This window comes from Bubalus bubalis, chromosome 22 (genome assembly GCF_019923935.1).
Source record: "Bubalus bubalis isolate 160015118507 breed Murrah chromosome 22, NDDB_SH_1, whole genome shotgun sequence".
Classification (NCBI taxonomy): Eukaryota; Metazoa; Chordata; class Mammalia; order Artiodactyla; family Bovidae; genus Bubalus; species Bubalus bubalis.
The window spans coordinates 66,419-92,960 of NC_059178.1; the positions used below are offsets into that span (position 1 = coordinate 66,419).

A 26,542-nucleotide genomic window follows, 5' to 3' on the forward strand; every position below is an offset into this window, starting at 1 on the left:
ATTCCTTTGAGCAGTTAAAAGATTGATTAGAAATTGTATTGGTGAAGGGTTTTTCACTTGTTGGGCCAATGTTTGCTGCTAAGTTTCCATATCCCTTACCTACTGTGTCCCTGGGAGTATATTGATTAATATAATTGGTGTATAGGAATGTAAGTAGTAGCTTTAATGTTTGTAACCTTGGACCCTTGAGTTAATTATTTTCTTGTTATAGCCCTCCACACCTTTGCCCTATAGGAATGCAACTTTATCTAATGCTTTTGGAGGGTGGCGCCTGACTTTAGAATAATCACCTTTAGAGAAAAATAAGTTTTCTGAAGAAAGGATCATAAAATGCTAACAGGCCTCCTGGCCTGAAGATGATGTAAATCACCTAAACTTTTGCATATGATAAGTTTGAAAGCCTGACTTCGATAGGGATCAAGGACTGCTGTCCTTGCATGACTCTACCCCTTACCCCATTATTCTCTATGCACAACTTAAGGTATGAAAACTACTTTGGAAAATAAAGTGCGGGCCTTGTTCACCGAAACTTGGTCTCCCCATGTCGTTCTCTCTTGCCTTCTGGCTGAATTCCCATCTAGAGTGTGGAGGCTCGTCAAGCCTACTAATTTTGCCTGGGTTTCTAAGATCTGACCAGGGAGGCCTTAGTGTCTCCTCTCCTTCCGGAGAACGGGAGGACGCCTGCGGCCTACGTAGGTGACGCAAATTCCTTGTTTTGGAATTTTATTAGCTTTCCACGTAAACCAAGTTATTCAGCCTCTTTTCTCCACTGAATTTTCTCACTGAGCTATCCTTATTTAACCACTCTTTATATCTTTAATTCTATAGTATCCTGATCGCCAAAGCCGTCTCCCCTTCGAATTCCCTGGATCCACCGGGGCTGGACCCCGGCAGTTTACACTGAAAGAAAACTGAAGCAGGAAGAAGCATCATTCCCAGCTTGTGGTTAGCAGACTCATAAGTGTTCAAACTGGGATTTAGGTGCAGTTAAGACAAGGTCATAAGGCTGCCTCTTTAGCCGTGGGTCACCCATCCCTGGATTTCATCATAAAGAGGGCAGTGCCTGGAATGCATTTTCAGGACCAGCCACACTTCTGTAGCCAGGTCAAACTCCCTAAACCTCAAATCTTCCTTATTTCTCAGGACTTAAATTATGTTTTTATGTGTTGCTCATCCACTCAGAAGTATTCAGTGCTATTTGAAGCAAACACACTTAAAAGAAGTCAGCTTATGTTTTCCTTCCACCCTTGTGCCCAGCTCTTCTCTACCCCTCTGAACGCTCTCTCAGTGCACTCTATGAGTTGGCCTTGATGCTGTGTCTGCACCACTAGACTCAGTGTTTATTCCTGATGTCCTGATTTGAACACAGGGGTCCCCAGAGGACTCTGACCCAAACTATCCTTTTGAATTGCTATACTTTCTGCTGCTGTGAGAAAGCAGTTTAATCAATTTTTCACACAACTCCATTCCACCCCCACCACTGGGGCCCCTTGCAAAGCAGTTGTTTATTCCCTTGGCTCTCTTATTCTGTTTACTTGGTTCTCACAAATGAGCCGTGATGCCTGATTGCTGAGAAACAAGATAACCAGATCTTATAATCTAAAGACCTAATAGAATGTGAACAAACAAACAGTTTGTGAAAATAGGTTTATTTTCTACATTTTTGCAACCTTATGTAAGTTACAGCCAAGTGTATGGGATACATAATGCTAGAAATGCACACAATATACATTTCCCTGTTGTTCAATGCTTTCTTCTAGGTTTCTATTACAAAAGGGCATGGAAGGCCACCTACTTATCCTTAATTATAAGGACAAATACATATGCCTGCATGCTTAGTCACTAAGTCGTGTCTCACTTGTTGCAACCCCATGGACTGTAGCCTGCTAGGCTCCTCTGTCCATGGAATTCTCCAGGCAAGAAAACTGAAGTGGGTAGCCATTCCCTTCTCCAGGGGATCTTCCCGACCCAGGGATCGAACTCAGGTATCCTGCATTGCAGGTGGATTCTTCACCCTCTGAGCCACCAGGGAAGCCCACAAATACATATATTTTCTTAGAAAGAAAAATAAGTGATAACTGGCTTCAGTAGACAGCGACCATAATTTTTTTAAAAAAGTATACAAAACAATAAATAATACAGTAAAAGTTAATGCTATAAAATAAACTGAGAGTAAGAAAGAGCTTAATGAGATATCATCCCATTTTAGGAGGCCAAATGATTAATGGCGGGGGGGCGGGTAATGTTAAGATTGACAGATGTCACGCTATGTCTGTGTTTCTAGTTAGTGTGTAATAGAAGTTCAGAAAAGCAGAAACATGCAGAGGTCTCTAAAGATTTGGCACTTGCAGAAATCCTGAGGTTTATACCCCATATTATAAATTCCTGTGCAGAAACGGAAACTTTCAATTTAGGGTGATGCAAATCTACCCCAGAAGAGAATGCTCTTGGTTATCTTGTGCACAATAAGGAAGAGGAAAGGATGGTCTGCCACGAACTGCGGGCCTCCGTGGCCTGTTCTCCCTGTTACAATGGCCCCAGTGCCGGCAGCAGCCTCAGTGCCCTCCTCATTCACATCCACAGAAGCTTGATGAAACACTTCAGACAGAAACAGGTCATTCTTTTCTGACATGCCTGAGAAATTGGCTCGGCCTTGGCTGAAGGCATCGCCCATGCCCATGCCCGTGAGAATGGTCTTGAGTCCATAACGCTCTTCCAGTTTGAACTTGGGGATGTACACCTCCACGTCATCCTCACCCATGGTGTCCCCGCTGAGCCACTTGCTGAGTTTGTCATGGGTGATTTCACTCTCCAGCTATGAATCCAAAGCATAAAACCACTGAGTGCTTAGCAGAGAAGGACAACAACCTCTAATGTTGACAACCAATGACTTTACTATATTAAAGTAAAGAAGGTGATATTAAAATTTAATAGTTAGGTAAAAATTTTCCAAGAAGATAGCATATATGAGATGTGTTTAAAGTTTCTGAATGACTGGGAAACCTGGCACAATTTGTCTCAAACAAGTTCACATATTCAAACTGCACACCATTTCCTCAGATGGTAGGCATGTGCAACAGCTTCCCAGGTGACTCAGTGATAAAAAATCCACTGGCCAATGCAGGAGACGTGGGTTTGATCCTTGGGTCAGGAAGATCCCCTGGAGAGGAAATGGCTACCTGCTCCAGTAATCTTGCCTGGGAAATCCCAGGGACAGAGGAGTATGGCGGGCTGAAGTCCCGGGGGTCTCAAAGAGTAGGATGTGATTTAGCAACTAAATAGCAACAGCAGCAGCAGACATGTGCAAAGGCAAGTTTAGCCCCAGAGTTTAAAACAAGGGAAGTTGGAATTCTTACCAACTCCAAGCCTGTAGAGGATTCAGCAATTCCATCTGGAAGCAGCAGGAACATACTGACCTCTCCAGCATATGGGAGTTCTAGAATCTGGACCTTCAGGTCTGCTATGTATCCAATGTTTAGCTTTTCATGCAGGAACATCATCTCTACTGATTTGTGCTGAGTCTAGAGTAATTAAAAAGTAAAATATGAAAGTTGATAATAAGATGTCAAAAGATTTACAATCAGATACAAAAGAGAATGGGTTCTTCTTTCATGCTAAAGAAATAGATTTTTTTTAATTAAAAATTTGTTTTGAAATTTGTCTAAAAACATCCAAATATATTTTAAAAAATAAAAATTTATTATTTGTGTACTCTCACAGTGATTCTGATCTATTTTGTTTTTTCAAGATTATGCCCATTAGTAATAAGATGGACAATTATAATTAAATACTAAAACATTTGTTCAGGACCTACTAGGGGTCAAGTACTCTGCAAAATCTCATTGAATCTTTACAACAACATTTTGAGTTGGATATTATCATCCTAGTTTCACAGATCAAAAAAAGGAGTGTATGAACCACAACTAACATCATAGTTGGTACAGCCTACATATGAGTCCAAGATTGTGTAATTATAAAGCCCATGGTCTTTACCATTACTCATATGACCTCTCAGAAAATTACTAAGTGCTATTCAGTAACCTGAAAGAGTCAATCAACTATCCAGTGTGTATAACTATTAATAGCAAATCATGTATGGGTATCAATGAGTGGTCCCAATTTTTCTTTTTCTATTTTGTCAAAGACCCTAAAATATATATTAAGAAAATCTGTTTTGTTTTCATTGTCTCATACCGAGTTCACACGGAAAGGATAAAGCCCCTTTAGTTTCTTCTGAAATGGAGTCTTCCATTTTCCTTTGAAGTAGATAGCATTCACCAGGACCATCTTGGTGTCTGCATCAACAGAACCTTCAGGTAACAAGTTTGGGATTTTGCCTACAGAAAATATGATATATGCTTATGTTTCATGATTAACAATTACAAAGTCATTATGATTTCTTGAATCTTTTGAGTCACCATCAAGCTTAGCATCCACATTTATCAAACTCTGCAGAGATGTTGATATTCACATTCAAATTTTTCTCTTAATTTATTTAAAACATAAGTAAAAATTTTTCAGGTTTGCAAAATTCAAAAGCAAATGAAGAATGTATTTAAGATTTAGAATTGCTATCAGACTTGGGAAAAAAATTTTAAGTTTCTTTTAATTTTTTTTTCTTTGTGCTGCATGCAGGATCTTATTCCTCTGACCAGAAACTGAACCTGCGTCCCTTGCTTTGAGAGCACAGAGTCTTAACCCCTGGACTGCCAGAGAAGTCCCAGAAAGTTTTAAATTCCTTTTATACTGTTTTCTCAAAGTTTTATAGTTATATGAAGTTAGTTCATTCAGATGGGAGTGAAAAAGAGACTCAAGGAATATAATGGGCTTCCCTAGTGGCTCAGATAGTAAAGAATCTGCCAGGAATGCAGAAGACCCGAGTTCAGTCCCTGGATGGTGAAGATCCCTTGGAGAAGAGAATTGCAACCCACTCCAGTATTCTTGCCTGGAGAATTTCATGGGCAGAGGAGCCTGGCCGGCTACAGTCCATGGGATCGCAAAGAGTCAGGCACGACTGAGCGACTGACACTACCAAGGCATTTAATAGTGCATTTCCCCAGTATGTCAGTAGGGCCCCTTCTAGGTCTGGTCTAGACAGCCCATAGGTCTAACTCATTGATTCATCCAAAAACAGTGTTTTGGAAGTTGTGCTACACCTATATCAGGAATAGCACAGATTCATGAAGTAATAAAGGAAAAATTGTCCTGGGGGTGGGGCGGGTTTAGAATATTGGAAAAGACATTCTAAATCATTCAGGAAAGAAAGTGCGGTGAGTTCTATTAAGAGAGCTGAATAATGCAGAGAACTGTAACAACACAGAGAAGGGAATGAATGACTGAGTCCAAGAAAGTTCCCAGAAGTGATAATATTTGAGTGTGATTTTTTTTTTTTAAGTTGGTTTAAGAAACAGCCCATTTATAGTGAATACTTGCTCTGCAATATTTCAACCACATTATTCTATTTACTCCTCACAACCATTCCAGTAAGGGAGTATTATTAGTGTCATTTTACACAAATAGGAAATCAACCTTGAATATTCATTGAAAGGACTGATACTGAAGCTGAAGCTCCAGTACTTTGGCCACCTGCTGGGAAGAGTCAACTCATTGGAAAAGACCCTGATGCTGGAAAGACTGAGAGCAAGAGGAGAAGGCAGCAACAGAGGATGAGATGGTTCTATGGCATCACTGACTCAATGGGCATGAGTTTGAGTAACCTGCAGGAGATAGTAAAGGACAGGGAAGCCTGGCTTGCTGCAGTTCATGGGGCGGCAAAGAGTTGGACGTGACTTAGCAACTGAACAGCAACACAAACGGACACCGTAGTGAGATCTTAGTAATCCTTCCAAGGTCACAATGCTTGGGAGCTGCTCAGAACTCCACCGTCTTCCATTTCTGCTGACAGATACAGGACTCAAGCAAAAAGGTCACTGTAGTCTGACCAGTTTCAGTACAGTTATTCAATATCTTCATTCAGTATGCTTGCTATGCTATGCTAAGTCTCTTCAGTCGTGTCTGACTCTGTGCGACCCCATAGACGGCAGCCCACCAGGCTTCCCCGTCCCTGGGATTCTCCAGGCAAGAACACTGGAGTGGGTTGCCATTTCCTTCTCCAAGGCATGAAAGTGAAAAGTGAAAGGGAAGTCTCTCAGTCGTGTCCAACTCTTAGCGACCCCATTGACTGCAGCCTACCAGGCTCCTCAGTCCCCAGGATTCTCCAGACAAGAACACTGGAGTGGGTTGCCATTTCCTTCTCCGATGCATGAAAGTGAAAAGTGAAAGTGAAGTCGCTCAGTCGTGTCCAACCCTCAGCGGCCCCATGGACTGCAGCCTTCCAGGCTCCTCCATCCATGGGATTTTCCAGGCAAGAGTACTGGAGTGGGTGCCATTGCCTTCTCCGTCATTCAGTATAACCCCTAGCAATTAAAACTCCTGGTTACCACTTGGAAATCTACTGGGACTTTATTTAACTTTGTGACACAAAATGATCATAACAAGGAAAAAAGAAATTTTTCTCAAATTACTATAAAAATTGGTAAAACAATCAGTCTAAATGACTATTTGGCATTTTTGCAGTTTCACTGATTGATTTATAGCCATTCACCACAAACGCTTAGAAAGAAGGAAATTCTTGCTGTTCTCAAAAAAGCAAAGCTTTCATGCATCTCTTTGATTTTGCAATCTGCTTTGACTTGCATTTTTGTTAAATCTTCACTTTCTCTGCTTCATTTTTGTCAGTGGTGCATCAATCTTTCAGAGCAGTAATTTAAAAATCTAGAAATGAAGAACTAGAGTAGGCCAACTGTTTTTAGAGGAACAATAATTCTTTTTTCAATTCTACAGAACTTAATACAAGTGCTTTTTCTATTATGGTAGCTAAGAAACAAGGATAGCATACTATGGTTTGAAATAATGTTTTAAACATAGGAGGCAGGGACTTCCCTAGTAGTCCAGTGGCTCAGATTCCATGCTGCCAACGCTGGGGGGCCCAGGTTCAATCCCTGGTCAGGCAACTAGATTTCACATGCCACAACTGTGACCCAACACAGCCAAATAAAAATGTATTTGCTGCTGCTGCTGCTAAGTCGCTTCAGTCGTGTCCGACTCTGTGTGACCCCATAGACGCCAGCCCACCAGGCTCCCCCATCCCTGGGATTCTCCAGACAAGAACACTGGAGTGGGTTGCCATTTCCTTCTCCAATGCATGCAAGTGAAAAGTGAAAGTGAAGTCACTCAGTCGTGTCCGACTCCTAGCGATCCCACGGACTGCAGCCCACCAGGCTCCTCCGTCCATGGGATTTTCCAGGCAAGAGTCCTGGAGTGGGGTGCCATCGCCTTCTCCAAAAATGTATTTAAAAGTAAATAAATAAGCATAGGAGATACGTGAAAATATGTTTTCTGCATTAAGTTATCAAACTCTTTAAACGTTAATTTGAAGAATTCCAGAATTAGACTAAGGCTCAGAAGAAGAGGAAACCCCAGCTGCACCAGGAACAGATAGTGGGATCTTGGATGAGTCAGTTAGGAACTGAGGACACGCATAATACAGGTAGAAGTAGCTTAGACGGTTAATGGGAGATGAAGAAGGGACTGAAAGAACTGGACAGCATACTGACTCTGGATGGTGAAACAGAAGAGCTAAAATTTTATGATCCCTCCTTTTTCCATTGCCCATATTCTCACATCAATTACTCAGTTGAATATTGTTCCTTTTTTCTTGGTTTTTGTTTGCAGTGAATATAAAGTCACAATTATTTCAATACTGATATTTCCTATATTAGAAAAGATCTGCCTCTTCTTATATTCTATTCAGTAATAATCCAAACCAGATTACTGAATATATATCTTCTATTAGTAGACCTTGATTATTTTTTTCTCACTTGCTGCTGCTAAGTCGCTTCAGTCGTGTCCTACTCTGTGCGACCCCATAGACGGCAGCCCACCAGGCTCCCCCGTCCCTGGGATTCTCCAGGCAAGAACACTGGAGTGGGCTGCCATTTCCTTCTCCAATGCATGAAAGTGAAAAGTGAAAGTGAAGTCGCTCAGTCGTGTCTGACTCTTCTCGACCCCATGGACTGCAACCCACCAGGCTCCCTCGTCCATGGGATTTTCCAGGCAAGAGTACTGGAGTGGGGTGCCATTGCCTTCTCTGATTTTCTCACTTAAAACACCACAAAGCTCAACAAGAATCAGGTTACATTAGCCAAAATAACTAAGATTAGGAGTAAGGGCTAAGTTCAAGGATTTTAAACACACACACACACACACACACATACACACACACACACACACACATCAGAGTTTTCTACGTGGAAAGAAGAGCAGAAACTATTTCTTGGTTTTACCTTTGGTTTGAGTCTTGACCCAGGAATTAATCTTTTTTCTGGCATCTTCTGCACATTCTAGGAAGTCGACTGCCTGAGGTTCTGTAGAGTAATATTTCTTGGAGAGTTGCATGTATTCCTTTAAAGTGAAAAAATAATGACAAGATTACTTAGAATATATACCCAACAAGTGAAAGTGAAAGTGTTAGCTGCTCGGTTGTGTCTGACTCTTTGTGACCCCGTGGACTGCAGCCCTCTAGGCTCCTCTGTCCATGGAAATCTCCAGCCAAGAATACTGGAGTGGGCTGCCATGCCCTCCTCCGGGATATCCAACCATCTGTGGTATATTTGTAAATTACAGGTTTCCTGTCAAGACTGGGGAGCCTGAAGCAGGGTAGGGGGAGGTTGGCTGGAAGCTGATTATGTGCTCTCTTGACCCCCCCCCCAATCCAGTCCCGACTGCCTTTGTTCTGCTGCATACTTTGCACAATGAACCCTGAATGCAGAGGGAGAGGCTGGGCGAGGGGTTAGTGGTTCTGGGAACACCTGTGCGCACCTCCTGACTTGTGACTTTCCATGTGGGGTTTTTACAGTAGAAATAGGAAACACCCACGGAGGGAACACAAGCATGCCTGTGTTGGATCGTGTCCCATGGCCTCGGGGAGCCTTGCGAGCCTGAGTGGAATTCTCACCCTCTGGGAATGAATCAGAGAAAACAGCTTTGAAAGTGATCTCGTTGCAAGTTTGGAACCCTGCTATTTAGATCACAGGTTTCACTCACTTCCTTGAATCTTGCAGATTTCTCTCCAAACAGTTTATTGGCACTTTCCAATAAATACTCCCCCATGGACACGTTGATAGCATTGCTGAGAGAATGGAAGGATGAATGGATTACCCCCGCAGCTTGTGCCTTAAAAGGAAAGGAGAGATTCAATTTATATAACTCAGGACTTCTAAACAAGATATTTCTTAAGCAATAGTATTTTTTTCTAGGATATCAATAAAATGCTGTATTACAATATACTTTTTTTTCTGGCACTTTAGAGGTAACTCAGGAAATAATTTTGATATGGATATAGTACATTAAAACTTATCAGATAATTTTTGACTTGTTTCAAATTTTTCTGTGCCCATAGGATTGGATTTATTTGTAACAGAACTGAGATCCTAGAAAAAGTCAGGCTCCTTTGATACTTACCTAAGCTATAGTCTCTAAGCAATTTTTATCATATTAAAATGTTACCTTAGAAATGTTCTTTTAAAAGTTTATATAACTTATACAAGTCCCTTGGCATAATTAAGGGGTTGTCTGTGCAATGGAATCTGGAGTTTAGAAAACATAAAATCGAGGGGAATTCCAATCCCCAACCTGAAGTTTTCGAGCATGATGACAGACACAGGGCTTAGTCACAGCAGTGGCTGGGTGAAGCTGAGGTCAGAGCCCTGAAGATGGACCATCAGCTGTCCACTCAGGCCTGGCCAGAATCGCCTTTTGAAGAGGCCCTCTCGTCGTCTTGAGTCTGTAATTCCCTGAGTGACAGACAGATGGAGCATCAGCATTCCTAAGAAGGAACCTGTGAGAGGACCTAAATCAGAGGGTGATTGTGGAAGTTATTTACCAATAGGAGCCCATCTACACCATGCTCTTATAATGTGGCTGAATAGTGTTTAAGGAAGTGGAGTACTGGGAAAAGATACTAACTTGAGATTGACTAGATGAATGGATGGTAGATAGATAGAGAGTAGATGATGATCACAATAATGATAAATAGGTGGATAGATTGGTGTTGTTCTGTTGTTAATAATGATGATGATAGATCGACAGATAGGGAGGGAGAAGGAATATGATAGATAGAGAGATAGATAGATAGATAGAGAGTAGATGGTGGTCATAATGACAGTGTGTGCTTGTGCTCAGTCGCTCAGTTGGGCCCAACTCTGTGACTCTTTGAACTGTAACCCGCCAAGCTCCTCTGTCCATGGGATTTTTCAGGCAAGAATACTGGAGTGGGTTGCCATTTCCTCTCCAGGGAATCATCTTATCCAGGGATTGAACCTGTGTCTCCTGCATTGCAGGCAGATTATTTACCACTGAGCCATTGGGGAAGCCCTAGATAGATAGGGAGAGAGGAGATAAAGGATACATGAAGGTCAGTGACCTCTTCTGAAGTCACCAGGGCTGGCCACCTCCATTTCTCAATTACTTGTCACCCCTTACTCTGGAAATCCGCATTCACACATGTGTATAGTAGGAGTCTCTACCGTGGCTTTAGAATAAATTATACATACCCAACTAATGGCAGAGTAATGTGACAGAATTTACAAACAGTCTTGACCTGGAAGTCATAAAGCGTGGATTCTACCCCAGCTCTGCCCTTCCCTACGAGAGTGACTGTAAGATATTTACTCAAGGACTGTGAGTCTTAGTTTTCTTCCTATGAAAGGTGGAAGTTGTACTAGGTTCCTTCCCTAATATTGTGACTTTAAGACAAGAAGTTTCTGGAAACAAAATACAAAAGAACTAGGAATGGATGAGTCAGATACCTGCAAAATAGCATCAGGATAGGTGCCCCTCTGGATCTGCTGTGAGAAATTATAACTGCTGAGGCTCCGTGGGGTCACTGGGGTGCCTCTGTGGACTCCAACTTGGTTAAACTGAAGCACCTACAATTGGAATTCGAGAAAATTGGGTACATTTTTCTGCTGCATTATTTAGCTTTTAAACCAACGGCTGTCAAGTACCTCTTAGTGGTCCTACGTCAAGTTCCCTGCCTTTGTGTCTGGGCAACAAGCACAGATGCTCTTCAAGTATAATATGTGTCAGTCCATGAAATTCTCTTCATGGGAATTAGCATGAGTTATTTTATACTAATTCAAATACTGGCCATTTTGACCAAACAAAATATAATGAGATGATTTATAACCTTTTAATTAAATTATCTAAATTATCACCCAACTCATAAACCTCCTTGAAAACATCCCAGTATTTTGAAGGAAGAAATAAGGTTACCGCCTGACCTTGTATCTCTGTGTTCGGTGGCCTTACACGCTACGCCCTCCCGACTGCCAGCAGCCACTGCTAGCTTCAGCACAAACACAGGGTGCTCAGTATTACCGAGCATCACCTAAAACACTTGCACATACATTATTTACACATAAAGAAATCCCTCACTTCTGTCCATGTTGGGGGAAGATGGCAGGGGTCAGATGACAATATGAATTCCTTTTTTTTAATATTTATTTGCATTTATGTATTTATTTAGCTGCCCATGGTCTTAGTTGAGGCAGGCAGCATCTTTAGCTGCGGCATGCAGGATCTTTAGTTTCCACATGTTCCCCGGCCAGGGATCAGATCCAGGTCCCCTTGTGTTGGGAGCACAAAGTCTTAGCCACTGGACCACCAAGACGTCCCAATGTGAATTTCTTTATGTTGTAAGTGGCAGATCCAGCTAACAGTGAAACTGGCAGGTGCAGACTGGCCCTGGAAGGTGCCTCAAGCCCCCTCCCCCAGTACAGTAGACTCCTCCGCTTGACCCTGACACCCACCCCACCCCCACCACCTCCAGCATCCTTTCGGTCCCAGAGCCATGGGGCCCCAGGCAGGGAGGAACTTATTGGTAAAGCATTGATGGTGGAGGCTCTGCCAAGGAAGGGAAGGCAACCTTGCCCAGCAGATGGTGGATTTCTAGGCTGGAAGGAGAGGTGTTAGGATTTCTGGGGTCTTTCTCTGCTCTTCAGATCATATATCATAAGTTCCTACCTAATACTCTCTGAAAAGCAGTCTGACTGACACTGTAAAAGGGAGGAATACTTTGTGTAAGAGCTTCTCTGGTTGTCCTACCTTTTAAGGAAGTTGACCCATAAGTTGGGGTCTCTGGGTAGCACTGAAGCACACTCGAGTCATGGCAAGAGTCCTTGCAGGTGTGGGGTGTGGGGTGTGTGTCATGGTCCTGAGCCAGGCTGAGGCAGGCACCCTGCCCAGAGAGCTGGCCTGGCCCAGGCCGGTCTGTGGCCTTATCCTAAAGATAAGAGCTGGGTAAAAATACTCCTGCAAATCTCACATTGCCTGTACTCTGTAAGAGAGTATCTATTTATTCTATTTGCTCCTTTTTCCCCTACAACCGTTCCAGCCTTACCAGCTACACCAGTTCCCAAATGTGGGCAGCCTCTTCCTGCCCTGATTGTCTCATCTGTAAAGTTAATACGGTAATCAGAGCACCTACCTCACAGGATTTTGTATTCTGTGGATAAATTCATAAAACATTCTCAGCAAAGTACCTGGCTGGGGCATTGTAAGTATCAGCTATGAAAACAATTAGTTCTACCACATGCCTCTCCTGTTAACGCTAATCTTCATACTCATCTTGCCCAATACACATTTTCATTTACATTTTAAAAATATGAAAGTTACTACTAGACTCTTTTGAGTTATCAAATGGTGTTCGAGAGGTCTGCACCTATTGAACAAAATATGTGGTTAACAATCCGCATTTGGAGAAGGCAATGGCACCCCACTCCAGTACTCTTGCCTAGAAAATCCCGTGGATGGAGGAGTCTGGTGGGCTGCAGTCCATGGGGTCGCGAAGAGTCGGACACGACTGAGTGACTTCCCTTTCACTTTTCACTTTCACACATTGGAGAAGGAAATGGCAACCCACTCCAGTGTTCTTGCCTGGAGAATCCCAGGGACGGGGAAGCCTGGTTGGTGGGCTGCCATCTATGGGGTCGCACAGAGTCGGACACGACTGAAGCAACTTAGCAGCAGCAGCAGCAACAACAATCCGCATTATGTATGATCAAATTAATATAGTTTATGGGTACAGAATGTCTCCCATCCAAGTACTAACCAGGCCCAGCCCTGGGCTTAGCTTCCAAGATTGGGAGGGTTCAGGGTGGTACAGCCATGGACCATACAGAACCCCTTTGAGGAAGAAGAAGACACCCCAAAACTAGACTGTGGTGATGGCTGCGGATACCCTAAGAACCGCTGGATTGTAAACTGTAAATGGGTGCGTTTTACGAAATGTAAACTATATCTCAACGAAGTTGTTCTTATAAAATAAAAAATAAGAAAGCTGAGGCTCAGAGTGTTTAAATGTCTTCATTTACACACCTAGTAAGTGGCAAAACCACCAACCAAAGACAGGCAGCTCTGTCCCCAAAGTCCAGGCTTCCATGTCCAAACCAAAAAGCATCTCCTCTCTTTTTTTGGTAGAGAATTAATCCAATTTGCCTTTGAATTTTAAAATCTTCCCATGTGGCAGTTACAAGAAAACTGTATATAAAATTCTTGTCCCACATGCAAAAAATACTTTCCAAACACAGAAAAGCTGTGTTGTAGCATGAGTGACCAATAAGTTATTTTCCTCTGGTAGCAAAATCAAGATTTTCTCTTTAGCACCTAGAGCATTTTGTTTGGCATCTGTCCTCAAAAAAAAAGAAAAAATTGCTTCTGATTCTTTTATATTTAAAAAATGGAGACTTCCCTGGTGGTCCAGTGGTTAAGACTCCATGCTTCCAGTGCAGGGGGAAGGGAATTAACAGTCCACATGCCACACAGCATGGCCAAAAACTAAATAAAAATAAAAATTGAAGTCCTTGATGTTTTCTAAAGTTTTTAATGGAGTTCACTGCCTTTTTTTTTTTTCAAGGCAAAGAAAATAAAGGGGAAGGAGTTTTGCAAAATGTGGCTGGTATCAAAGAATTGAGCAACTGGGCTTTGTTGTGAGTCTTGATGTTCAAACTGCCACAAACAAAGAGAGAAGCTCCCAGCCCTTTTCCTCCTGCAGTGAGATTGGCTAACACTCTGTGTGAGCCACTCCAAATGAGGCCTGCCTTAAGTGGGTCACCGTGTACCTAGAAGACTGTCCATCTCCCTGTACTCACACACTCAGGTGCGATTCTCACGGGAAACTCCGGTGTGACTGAGGACAGCATCCACACTTGTGAGAAACAGAGCTTGGATGCCCAGCACTCAGTGCTGACGTCTGTATGCACGGGACTAGGAAAGAATTTTAACGATGTAATTACCTCGTCTCCTCACGGACGCAGGGAAGACAGGGTCGTGTGAGCTTTAATAGCACCACGTTCATCCCAGAGGATGACTGCTGTGTACAAGTGAAGTAAGTCAATGTATTTCCACAGTCCCTGACCCAGTGAAAGGGTCCCCTGACTGAGCTGCTGTCCATTCACCAAGGAAGGAAGCCAGCGGCCCTGACAGAAAGACCCCACAGTGCTGCCCCCCCGACCACCTTGACTTTGAAGACTGGCCATCCGGTCAGCCCCATTTTGTTGACATGAGCTCATGGGGCGGAAAATGTTGTCTGAGGCCCTCCAAAGTTGTGTTGCTCTCGGTGCCTCCCCCAGAGTGCAGAGACCAAGCTCTGGGACAGTTTTTTTCTCTTCATGGCACTCTCTTAAAACCGCTACTAGGAATTCTTCACATAAATGGAAAGAGCCTGAGATGAGAGAGCAGAAACCAGAGGAACCCAGGGAAAGGTGCTTCAGTCCCACTGTCCATCCGTCAGTGATGCTCTTAAAACCAGTAAGAGATAAAGCAGACAAATCTTTTGAAAAATATAAACATTATCAGATGTCAGATATAGTCACTATTAACTATTTCTAATGTTGCAGGATAAGAAAACTGATAAATCTTCTACTATATCTACTATTGAGGATTTTCGTGGTTTGCCTCTTTTATATATTTGAATCTAAGTAACTTGTGTTGTAATGGCTTGTGATGATTGCTGAGGGCATGGGTTCGATCCCTGGTGGGGGAACTAAGATCCCACTAGCCACTGACTGTTATAGTCCAGATCCTGTAAGTATATAATCAGAGCAGTTCTGCAATTCAGTTCAGGAATCCTTCAGTCCCAACTGGGAACTTTAACAGAAACTCACTTGGGCTATCTGGTCTGCAGTATTGCCCCGGGCGCCCAGGTAGACCATGGCCATGGTGGAGGAGATGCTCCAGGGACAGAAGAAGAGATTCTGGGTGTCAGCGCTTGTATTTGCCAGATGCTTGAAGAAATTGAGGGCAAAGATTGTATTTGCCACATAAAGTTCTTCCATTGTCTCAATCTGGAAGGAAAACGAGGAAAAGCAACAGCTCTACAAGATGACTCAACATTTTGAGGATGTCAGCGGCGTAGCACAGGCTGTACCCTGCGCAGGGCAGGGGTTCCCTCTCTGCTCTCCTTTACCTGAACAGGGGCAGCAGCATCGTGACCCTGGGACCTGTGCAGCCACTAAAGGTTCCGCTCCCGGTGCAGTGCACCGCTGCCACAACCCGGCAGTTCCTTAATAACTTTATACAAAGGGCCCCCCTGCATTTCCCTCCTGCACTGGACCCTGCAAATGACACAGCTGATCCTGCGATAGAGGGAACAGTCCTGGGATGCATGGTGACCCTCCACCTCATAATAATGATAATAACAGCAATAACAATAAATAGCCCTTATTGAGTTCTTAACTGTACAACAGATGCTGTGTTCAACATTTCACAGGTACTAAACCAGTTAATCCTCACACAAACCCTGTGAGGAAGGCACTGCTATTCTTGCGCTTACAAAGGAAAAAACTACTGCCCAAAGAGAATCAGAAAAGTGACCCATGTCACTCAACTATAAGGGACAGGACTGGAAATTGAAGCCAGGTGGGTGGGTGGCCTTCAGGGTCATGCTCTCAACCTCTGTGTTGTACCTACAAACACACATCACACGTACAGACCCACAGATACACACACTAGGGTCTTCCCTGGTGGCTTAGTCAGTAAAGAATTCACCTGCAATGCAGGAGACCACCTGCAATGCAGGAAACCCACATTTGATCCCTGGGTCAGGAAGATCCCCTGGAGAAGGAAACTGGCAACCCACTCCAGTATTCTTGCCTGGGAAATCCCATGGGCAGAGAAGCCTGGTAGGCTACAGTCCACAGGGTCACAAGAGTCCATGGACATGATTTAGTGACTAAACCATCACCATCACACACTCGAGGAAAACACACACATATTCCAATGCATGCCACATGCACACATACTCTTATTGGCCCCAGTGGAGATGGCCAAACTCCTTTCTAGAAGTGACTTAGACTCACCTTTTGAGAGGGAGCATTTCACACTGCCCTATCTCCCATTCCTACACCCCCTCCACTCACTCACATACCACAGCCTTTCTACCAAAGCGCCCCCTGTACTGAGCAGCTCATTGCTGGGATGCTGGAAAGGCCCCCCTCCTCCCACCACCCCTAGCAGGGCAGTCAACACCAGGTCCCTCTGCAGGAGTGGTCCTGGATTTATGGAGCTCACACACACACACATGAACACACACACCCCATCCACCGTCTGAAGATAAATGACAGACACACCTTCTGTGACCTAAGACTCGCATGCAGCCAAACGCTTGGACACACCCAGGTGTGGGTGGGTACCTGCTGGTTCTAGCCAAAAGACTGTATCTGGCACTTTCACAATGGCTTCAAACACACCCTGCAATTACCAGAATCTATAAATATACCAAGCTACGCTGACACTCACCATTCCACAGGAACCTTCTGGGGACGGTGGCTGGGGAGCCGCTGGGGAAGGCCCTCGAGGAGGCTCTCTTCAGCCTTGGGCTCCCTCAGCGGGGCCTCCCAGGCTCACGTCTCCCTAGTCCATGGCTGTCATGTGAACACTCGGTTCGCAAACATTTCTCGTGAAGAAAGTGATTGCCATTTGTATCAAAATTTCTCATGTGAGATACCACCCAATTGTATTTTATCAAGACAAAATAGTAAAGTAAATAAAACATGTCCCCAAAACTCTTTCATGCCTTCTTGTCTCCTTTAATTTATAATATTCACAGGATCAATGTGAGGTACATATTCTGATCTTTATTCTATAGGTTACATCCTGAGACATATATGAGGTCACAGAGTTTGTATGTAATGATGCAGGGATTCAAGCCCAGGATTCAATCTTCAGAAACCCACTCTGTCCAATGTCACTTATACTTCACCTGCTGATGTTTAACTACTATGTGTAAGTGTTTCAGCCAGTTACTGGTTTGAGAAATGCTAGAAAGAGGAAATAAAAAGAGGAAGGAAGCCAGTTTGTAATACTACTAGAAGGCTTAAGTTTCAAAAAATTACTTTTTTCTCTTGCTTCATCACTGAGATTAGATTAACCTGGGTGACTCAGAAATTTGTTTCCTCTTCCTTCTCAATTTTAAAATCATCCTTATGATGAATTAGTCCTCTCAAATACATTTCAAAAACAGAGAATTAATAGCATAAATATTTCTCTATTGTGTGCAATAAAATAAAGAATTGGAGCTATAAAAATAAACTTAAGCCTGGGAATTCCCTAGTGATCCAGTGTTTAAGACTCGGAACTTTCATTGCTGAGGGCACGGGCTTGATCCCTGGCTGGGGAACTAAGATCCCACAAGCTGCATCATGTGACCAATTAATTAATTAACTACTTAATGTAGGCTTCTCTTATACCTAATTCTTTATAATGACCTGAATAGTCAGTCACTTTGACACTAGCAAAATTTGTCAAGACAAATGAAAAGTGAGGGGTTTTAATGCCAAGTTAGAAGTCCAGTTGACTGTGACTATTTTGTTAAAAAAATTTAAAAGTAAGGACAGAATTAAATCACTCCAGATGTATTTACTTGCTTTTAAAATAGTCTAAATTCTATCTTTCAGATAGGTGAAATTAACCGCATTTAACATAAAAGGGAATGTGTGATGTCTATATCACAGTTACCAATTCCTTCAGCCTCACTGTTTAATTCACCTTCATAATCACTTGGCTGGTAAACCTAGTCATTCTTGTTGTACCAATGAAAATATGAAGATGTCGACGGCACAGCCGGTTTCAAAGCGTAGACTAGCTTCCAATTCCAGCTCTAGTGCTGTCCCTTGGAGAAGGGCATGGCAGCCCACTCCAGTGTTCCTGCCCGGAGAATCCCAGGGACGGGGGAGCCTTGTGGGCTGCCGTCTATGGGGTCACACAGAGTCGGACACGACTGAGGCGACTGAGCAGCAGCAGCAGCCGTGCTGTCCCTACAGACCTTTCAAATAAGGTTTGAGAAGTTTATATTTGTAGAAATCTGTGAATATATCATATATATGTGTATATATACACAGTGTCTTCTGACTCTACCACACGTCCACCCTGCATTTAAGTGGGAATCTGCCTAAGACCGTGTAAAATCGAAGCCACTGAGTGACATCAGAATCTCTCAGAACAGGAAACACCTGTTGTGAATTTCTTAACACTAGAGTGAGTTACACAACTTCAACAATTTCTATGTATTATACCCTTAACCAACATTTGATATTATCTTTAGAAGAACAAACAGATGAAAATCATATGTGGGACTGGTCTCTGTGATGTTTGTGTTGGTTCCTAAAACGCAAGTTGACAAACGTGCCACTGAAACTTGGCACAGGTGGCAAAGAGCTCAGACCCACGGCCACACTCCCTCTGCTCACTGGCATCGAACGTTAGATTTGAGTTTGCTGTAGCATTTTTAAGTGAATTTTTTTGCAGCAACACAGTGTAAATATTTTGAAATTGACCAGAAAAATTAATGACACAGAGAAAACAATAACTTGAAGGAAATTTCCCATTCCAAATTACCAAGTTTTCCCCCCATAAAATTAAAAGCCTTTTCTGTATTTGATTTATTTCATAATGAATAATTATTTGTTTATGGGATATGAAATTATTTATTGAACTATTACTTCAGTCAATCCAGCAACTAACTGGGCTGTTCTTTCTCTTTCACTAAATTGACCAATTATCAAACTAAATTCAATAAGTATATTCTGGTATTGAACTGAACCACTCAGTTTCCTGCTTTATTTCTGGTTGTTTCAGATGAAAACCGAATCCTCTTTTTGTCTTCATCATATTTATGTACAATTTATAAATTACTTTCAGTTGCTAAAAAAATACATTTTACTTGGTCTAGCTATTTTCATTAAATTCAGTGCCAAACAAGAACTGGTGAAGGATACACACATTCCAAGCTGTTCAGTAAAACTGACATCACAACCAGAATGTACATTTGGGCTTGGTGAGTGTTACATAGGCATTTGCTGATCTCTGAGATTTAAGATTATGTGTAACTTAATTTAATTCAAATCTTGAACCAAAATATTCTCAAACAAGCAACTAAACAAGAAAACACCGTTAAACTTTTACTCATCCTCTAAAAACATCCCACAGTTTAATTTTCATTATGTTAATAATACCAGTATGCAAAATAAAACCCTATTTCACAGAGAGAGACATGGAAATGGCTGAAGTACCTGATCCTTCTCTGCCTGACAGGAAACGGCCTTCTGAGCGTTGTTAGCATTCAGGCATGGCAATGACCAGTTTTATAAAGCTCTGCCCCTCCCACGTGGCATTTTTTTTCTCTCTCTATCTGTGTCCTTTGAGTGATTCAACATTTTACTCAGAAAGACATCATTAGAATAGAAATGCTCGTTTGCTAAGGCATCATTTACGAAGATGACATCATTCAGAAACTTTAAAATTTAGCAATACCTACACATGCCTATTAAAATTAGCTAAAATATAAAAAAATGAATAAAATAAAATTAGCTAAAATCTGTCAGCCCCAGTTTCAACAGTCCCCTCTTTAGCTTGCTCTCTTGGTAAGAAATTCTACAATGTCTCTTCTATCTTTTGACAAGAATGGCCTGGGAGCTTTTTGCAATACTTAAAAAGCAATGGAATCCTTTCTCTTTTGAATCTAGACAGCCCCCAAACAATTCTTTGGGAACAGGGAAAAAAAAAAAAAACATTTTTCTTCCTTATAGATTCTTTATTTTAGACCCTGTTACATTTTCTCAAGCTATTATTACCTAAATAATTCTGGGTTCCACCCTGCTGCTGCTACTGCTAAGTCGCTTCAGTCGTGTCCGACTCTGTGCGACCCCATAGATGGCAGCCCACCAAGCTCCGCCATCCCTGGGATTCTCCAGGCAAGAACACTGGAGTGGGGTGCCATTGCCTTCTCCGGGGTTCCACCCTAATCTGTCACAAATCACACCCAAAGAACATTTCACTTGCCATTTTTTAGAACATAAATCTTATCTTTAGTTAAACAGTGAAAATCCATCATGCACTTTAAGTTAATTTTTAAGTGGGTAAATTAAAGGTGTTTAATTGGAATTTGTGATGTTGAAATCATGATTCTGAAAATCACTAAATTTTTAGATACAGCCAAAGGAATCTGATAAAAACAGATAAAAGATATGGATAATGAAAGAGAATCTGAGTTTTAAAATGTTCATATTGTTAGAGCTTATTGAAACGTGTTTGCAACACATTGTAAAGATGATTTTCTTCTCACTTTACTTCTTTACTGGAGTATAGTTATTTTAAAATGTTCTTCCAATCTCTGCTGCAAAGTGACTCAGTTTTACACACATATATAGCTGTTGTTGTTGTTTAATTTTTATTTTTTATTAAATTTTTTTAATTAATTTTTTTTTTTTTTTACTTTACAATATTGTATTGGTTTTGCCATACATCAACATACATCCGCCACAGGTGTACATGTGTTCTCCATCCTGAACCCCCTCCCACCTCCCTCCCCATACCATCCCTTTGGGTCATCCCAGTGCACCAGCCCCAAGCTTCCTGTATCCTGCATCGAACCTGGACTGGCGATTCGTTTCTTATATGATATTATACATGTTTCAATGCCATTCTCCCAAATCATCCCCCGCTCCCTCTCCCACAGAGTCCAAAAGACTGTTCTATACATCTGTGTCTCTTTTGCTGTCTTCCATACAGGGTTGCCGTTACCATCTTTCTTGCTGCTATCATGGGCTTCCCAGGTGTCACTAGAGGTAAAGAATCCTCCTGCCAATGCAGGAGACTAATAGAGGTAGATTCCATCCCTGGATCAGAAAGATCCCCTGAAGTAGGAAATTGCACTCTACTCCAGTATTCTTGCCTGGAAAATCCTATGGACAGAGGAACCAGAGTCAGACACGACTGAGCACACACAAACACCATTATGGCTTATCCCAGGAGATCGGATGTACTTTCCCTGTGCTATACAGTAAGACCTGGCTCTATACCCATTCTAAATGTAATAGTTTGCATCTACCAGCGCCAGAATCTCAATCCATCCCTCTTCCTCTCTTCTTTCCCGCTTGGCAACCACAAGTCTGATCACTAGGTCTGAATCTGTTTCACAGATGTTCGCTCACATCACATTTTAGATTCCACACAAAAGTGATATCATATGGTATTAGTCTTTCTTTTTCTGACTTACTTCACCTAGTATGATCATCTCTAGTTGCACACTTAACTTTTATGCATAGGAAATCCCCAAAGTGATAAGGATGAAAAGAAGCAAAAGCACCATGCTTCTTCTCTGCTGGTGTGGCAAGCCCCATGTCTCCACTTGAAGAGCTGTGTTGACAATCTGGAGTGTCCTTGAAACCAAGCCTGTGGGTTTGAGCCCTGTGTGAGCTTCTTAGCTGGGCTGTGGTCCACAGAGCCAGACTTATCTTTAACTCTTCTGGCTAATATGAGTCTCTGGTCAAAAAGGAGTGGACTGACTTAACCCAAAGTGTTAGTCGCTCAGTTGTGTCCAACTCTTTGTGACCCTATGGACTACAGACCACCAGGCTCCTCTTTCCATGGGATTCTCCAGGAAAGAATACTGGAGTGGGTAGCCATTCCCTTCTCCAGCAGCTCTTCCCCACCCAGGGATCAAACCCAGGTCTCCTGCATCCCAGACAGATTCTTTATCATCTGAACCACCAGACTTAACCCAAATGCCTCATTATTATTAAAGGAGCAATGAGATAGGTGTGTTCTTCAGAATCTGGCCTTCACAAGCCAAATTATTCAGTTTAAGTTCTGGAAGATCTCAGGTCACATAAAGAAAAAGAGCTTCAAGGGTGACCTTTCAAATCCTCGGTTTCTCCATTAGACCACAGAAACCTTGCAAGCAGCCACTAACCCTTTTATAAATTTTCACATCCCTTGGCACTCAGCCACTTCTCTGTCTCAGTGAACATTCAGTTGGTGCTATTGCCTGGTGGTCGAGGTCTCTCTCTTTTTTCAGTCTCAGTCCCCTGGAGGGCACCCCTGATACTGCAACCAATTTGTTCAACTGTTTTTTAACCATACATAGGCAGCACAACAGTCTTCTAAGCCAATAGTGAATGTATTATCACAGCAGGATCCTCGATGACCTCCCTCCCAGAGTAATGGAAATAAAAGCAAAAATAAACAAATGGTACCTAATTAAACTCAAAGGCTTTTGCACAATGAAGGAAACTATAAGCAAGGTGAAAAGACAGCCTTCAGAATGTGAGAAAATAATAGCAAACAAAGCAACTGACAAAGAATTAATCTCAAAAATATACAAGCAGCTCCTGCAGCTCAATTCCAGAAAAATAAACGACCCAATCAAAAAATGGGCCAAGGAACTAAACAGACATTTCTCCAAAGAAGACATACAGATGGCTAACAAACACATGAAAAGATGCTCAACATCACTCATTATCAGAGAAATGCAAATCAAAACCACAGTGAGATACCATCTCACACCAGTTAGAATGGCTGCTATCCAAAAGTCTATAAACAATAAATGCTGGAGAGGGTGTGGAGAAAAGGGAACCCTCTTACACTGTTGGTGGGAATGCAAACTAGTACAGCCACTATGGAGAACAGTGTGGAGATTCCTTAAAAACCTGGAAATAGAACTGCCATATGACCCAGAAATCCCACTGCTGGGCATACACACTGAGGAAACCAGAATTGAAAGAGACACGTGTACCTCAATGTTCATCGCAGCACTGTTTATAATAGCCAGGACATGGAAGCAACCTAGATGTCCATCAGCAGAGGAATGGATAAGAAAGCTGTGGTACATATACACAATGGAGTATTACTCAGCCATTAAAAAGAATACATTTGAATCAATTCTAATGAGATGGATGAAACTGGAGCCTATTATACAGGTGAAGTAAGTCAGAAAGAAAAACACCAATACAGTATACTAACACATATATATGGAATTTAGAAAGATGGTAACGATGACCCTGTATGCGAGACAGCAAAAGAGAACCAGATGTATAGAACAGTCTTTTGGACTCTGTGGGAGAAGGCGAGGGTGGGATGATTTGAGAGAATAGCATTGAAACATGTATATTATCATATGTGAAACAGATCACCAGTCCAGGTTTGATGCATGAGACAGGGTGCTCAGGGCTGGTGCACTGGGATGACCCTGAGGGATGGGATGGGGAGGGAGGTGAGAGGAGGGTTCAGGATGGGGAACACATGTACACCCATGGCTGATTCATGTCAATGTATGTCAAAAACCACTACAATATTGTAAAGTAATTAGCCTCCAATTAAAATAAATATTTTTTAAAAAGAAAGGAAAAAAAAGTGAACTTATTAATGCCTATAACATTAGTCACCTTTATTTCCATTGAACCAAAGCTGTGAGATTTGATTCACACTCCATAGTGTCCAGTCTGACTTCTACCAACTTTGGTGAATTTCTGCTACATAGAACCATACCCCTTCAAGTTGAACTTGCAACATAAAAATGTATGATTATTAATTAATTAACCTTGTGTGTTCCAGCTGTTTCATCTAGGTTGAGCTTCTGTCACTAACTAGATTATATACTTCATTCCCTTTTAGCAGCAAGAACAGTGCTGAGCATCAAGCGGGTACTGAATATTTTTTGATGAATTGAATAAGAAGCTAAAACTCTCTAGAAAGACCTTATAGTGTGGTGAGCAAAGCTGTGGATTCTGACGGACTACAAAAGTCTGATTTGAATCCTCTTCCTGCCATTTAGTGGGAAGCCCTGGTGGCTCAGACAGTAGAGAATACACCTGCCTATGAAGGAGAAGCAGGTTCGATTCCTGAGTCAGGAGGATCCTGTGGAGCAAGAAATGGCACCCATTCCAGTATTCTTGCCTGGGAAATCCCATAGACAGAGGAGCCTGGTGGTCTTACAGTCCATGGGGTTGCAAAAGAGTTGGACACAACTTAGTGATGAAACAACAACAAAGATGCTATTTACTAATTGCATGTCTTGTCCTGTGCTTAGTCACTCAGTCATGTCCGACTCTGCAACCCTGTGGACTACAACCCACTGGGCTCCTCTGTCCATGGGGATTCTCCAGGCAAGAATACCAGAATGGGTAATCTTATGCAAATGCCTCAACTTCTCTGAGCTTACATTTCCTAACATGCCCCACAGCTGGTACTGTTTGTTGCCAGATAACCCAGTTTTAGTCAATGAGATGTGGGAGAAGCCTGCTGGGAAAAATCTGGGGAAATTTTTCCTTCCTGATAAGAGGGAGATATGTGAAGAGAACCCCCTGTTCTCTACACCACCCCTCCTACCCAACTTTGAGCAGGGTTGTATGACAGTGTGATACCGGGAAATGCTACAGCCATATTGCAACCACAGGGAAGCCAGAAAGACTTGTAGAGATGCCAAACCAGAAACCTGACCTCAGAGTTCCTAAGCCAATGCTGGAAACCACCTACCTCTGGTTTTTTCTCTTGTTGTTACTGTCATAGTATATAATAAATAAATCTGTATTGTTTAGGCATTGTGAGACACCTTGGGTCCTTGTTTGCATCCAAAAGCATTCCTAAAAGACATAGACTTTTCTGAAGAATGAATGAGCTACTGTCTGTCAAGTACTTAACATATTGTCCTTTACATGGCAAGTGCCCCATGGTGTTAGCTGGTATAACAGAGTCATCCCTGGTGTCCAGGTGTGGAAGTCACCGCCCTGCCTAGATTAGAGCAATTTGATGAGATCAGCACCCGAAAAAGACATTCACCAAGCAACTGGATAAAGTTGTAAAAGGCAATATATGATTCAGAACCAAACTGAATAGTGCCAAAAGCAGAAGTGTCATACAGAGGGAGGAGGCGAAAGCACTCAAACTGTGTGTGAGGACCGCAAGGAAAGGGTTGAGATAAATTTAAAAAATGAAGGTTGAAAAGAAAAGACACTAAAATTACAAAGTGGGGAGCACACTGACTGGCTGTCCACAGTCTGCCTGGAGCATCGTTGTCCAGGAGCGGAGAGAGGAAAGGAGCAGAATCGCACAGAGGGGCCTCTGGTGCTGGGTGGAGCTGAGTGCTAATCTAAGGTGTGCTTTTGTGCCCAGTTGCTAAGTCACGTCTGACTATTCGCAACCCCATGGACGATAGCCCGCCAGGCTCCTCTGTCCATGGAATTTTCCAGGCAGGAACACTGGAGTGGGTTGATATTTCCTTCTCCAGGGGATCTTCCTGACCCAGGGATGAAGCCTTCATCTCCTATGTGTCTTGCATTGGCAGGCAGTTTCTTTACCGATAAGCCACCAGGGAAACCCAATCTAAAGGCAGCCTACTGCACACCCTGGAGAAGGGAAGTAACTTGTAAAAGGTGGTGTTTTACCAAGAAAATCTGGGAAGTCTGGAAGAGAAAGAACCCAAAGGATGAAACAGGTCTTAGGATACTAGTTTGAAAAGCACAGCTTCTATGAAGTATTCCTTACTATTGTAAAATATATTTGATTTGGTTTTATGGTAAGATCAGTGACCCTGAAATAGTACATGTAACAATTGTAGAACAGATCACTTCTATGGAAGTAAAGAATAAAATGAACAGAATATCTTTTACCTTCTCATTTTCTTATTTTCTAGGAAATGTGTATATGATTATCTTAAGTGGAAAAAGGAAGGATATATAATTAAATATACAGTATGATGTGAACTATATATAATTAATATGTGCAAAAATATGACTTGAAGGAAATATGTCAAAATGAAAACAGTGATGTCTCTGCATTATAGCTTCATAGATGTTCATCATTTTTTCATTTACTTTAGAAATTTTTTACATGTACTATAACTGGTATGCATTTATTTTAAAATCAGAAATGTATTATCAAATTATCTATATTGAAGTGTTCATTTTCTTTCCAGTAGCACTACAATGAATTATGTATAAAGTAGAAATAATATGCAGAATACCCAAAATAAGAAAGCAACTTTATGAATATGGTTCTAATATTCTAATTTAGAGATGACATACCCTGTCCTTTTTTTTTTTTAATACAAGTTCAACTGTGATTGAATAACGCTTGCAGTTAACTATTCAGTGTCTGTCTTCCTGCCAGATGGGTAAACATCATGAGTTCCATAACCATAGTCATCTTT

General features: G+C 42.1%; 1 protein-coding gene across 3 annotated transcripts; it reads right to left on the bottom strand.

Annotated features, from left to right (window-relative positions):
• Positions 1-2,155: 2,155 nt before the first annotated feature.
• On the bottom strand, positions 2,156-19,717 carry LOC102403078 (plasminogen activator inhibitor 2). 3 transcript variants are annotated; one of them, XM_006050656.4, is made up of 8 exons: positions 19,629-19,717; positions 15,225-15,404; positions 10,869-10,988; positions 9,106-9,234; positions 8,346-8,463; positions 4,195-4,337; positions 3,357-3,521; positions 2,156-2,815 (listed from the first exon to the last, which is right to left on the bottom strand). In XM_006050656.4, the coding sequence occupies exons 2-8, from the start codon at positions 15,393-15,395 to the stop codon at positions 2,411-2,413; spliced, it is 1,251 nt and encodes a 416-aa protein (XP_006050718.1). In that variant the 5' UTR covers positions 15,396-15,404; positions 19,629-19,717; the 3' UTR covers positions 2,156-2,410. The 3 variants fall into 3 exon arrangements, with proteins under 3 accessions (XP_006050718.1, XP_044790477.1, XP_006050717.1); XM_044934542.2 differs by lacking the exon at positions 19,629-19,717 and adding an exon at positions 17,321-17,374; XM_006050655.4 differs by lacking the exon at positions 19,629-19,717 and adding an exon at positions 16,858-17,221.
• Between the last annotated feature and the right edge of the window lie 6,825 nt (positions 19,718-26,542).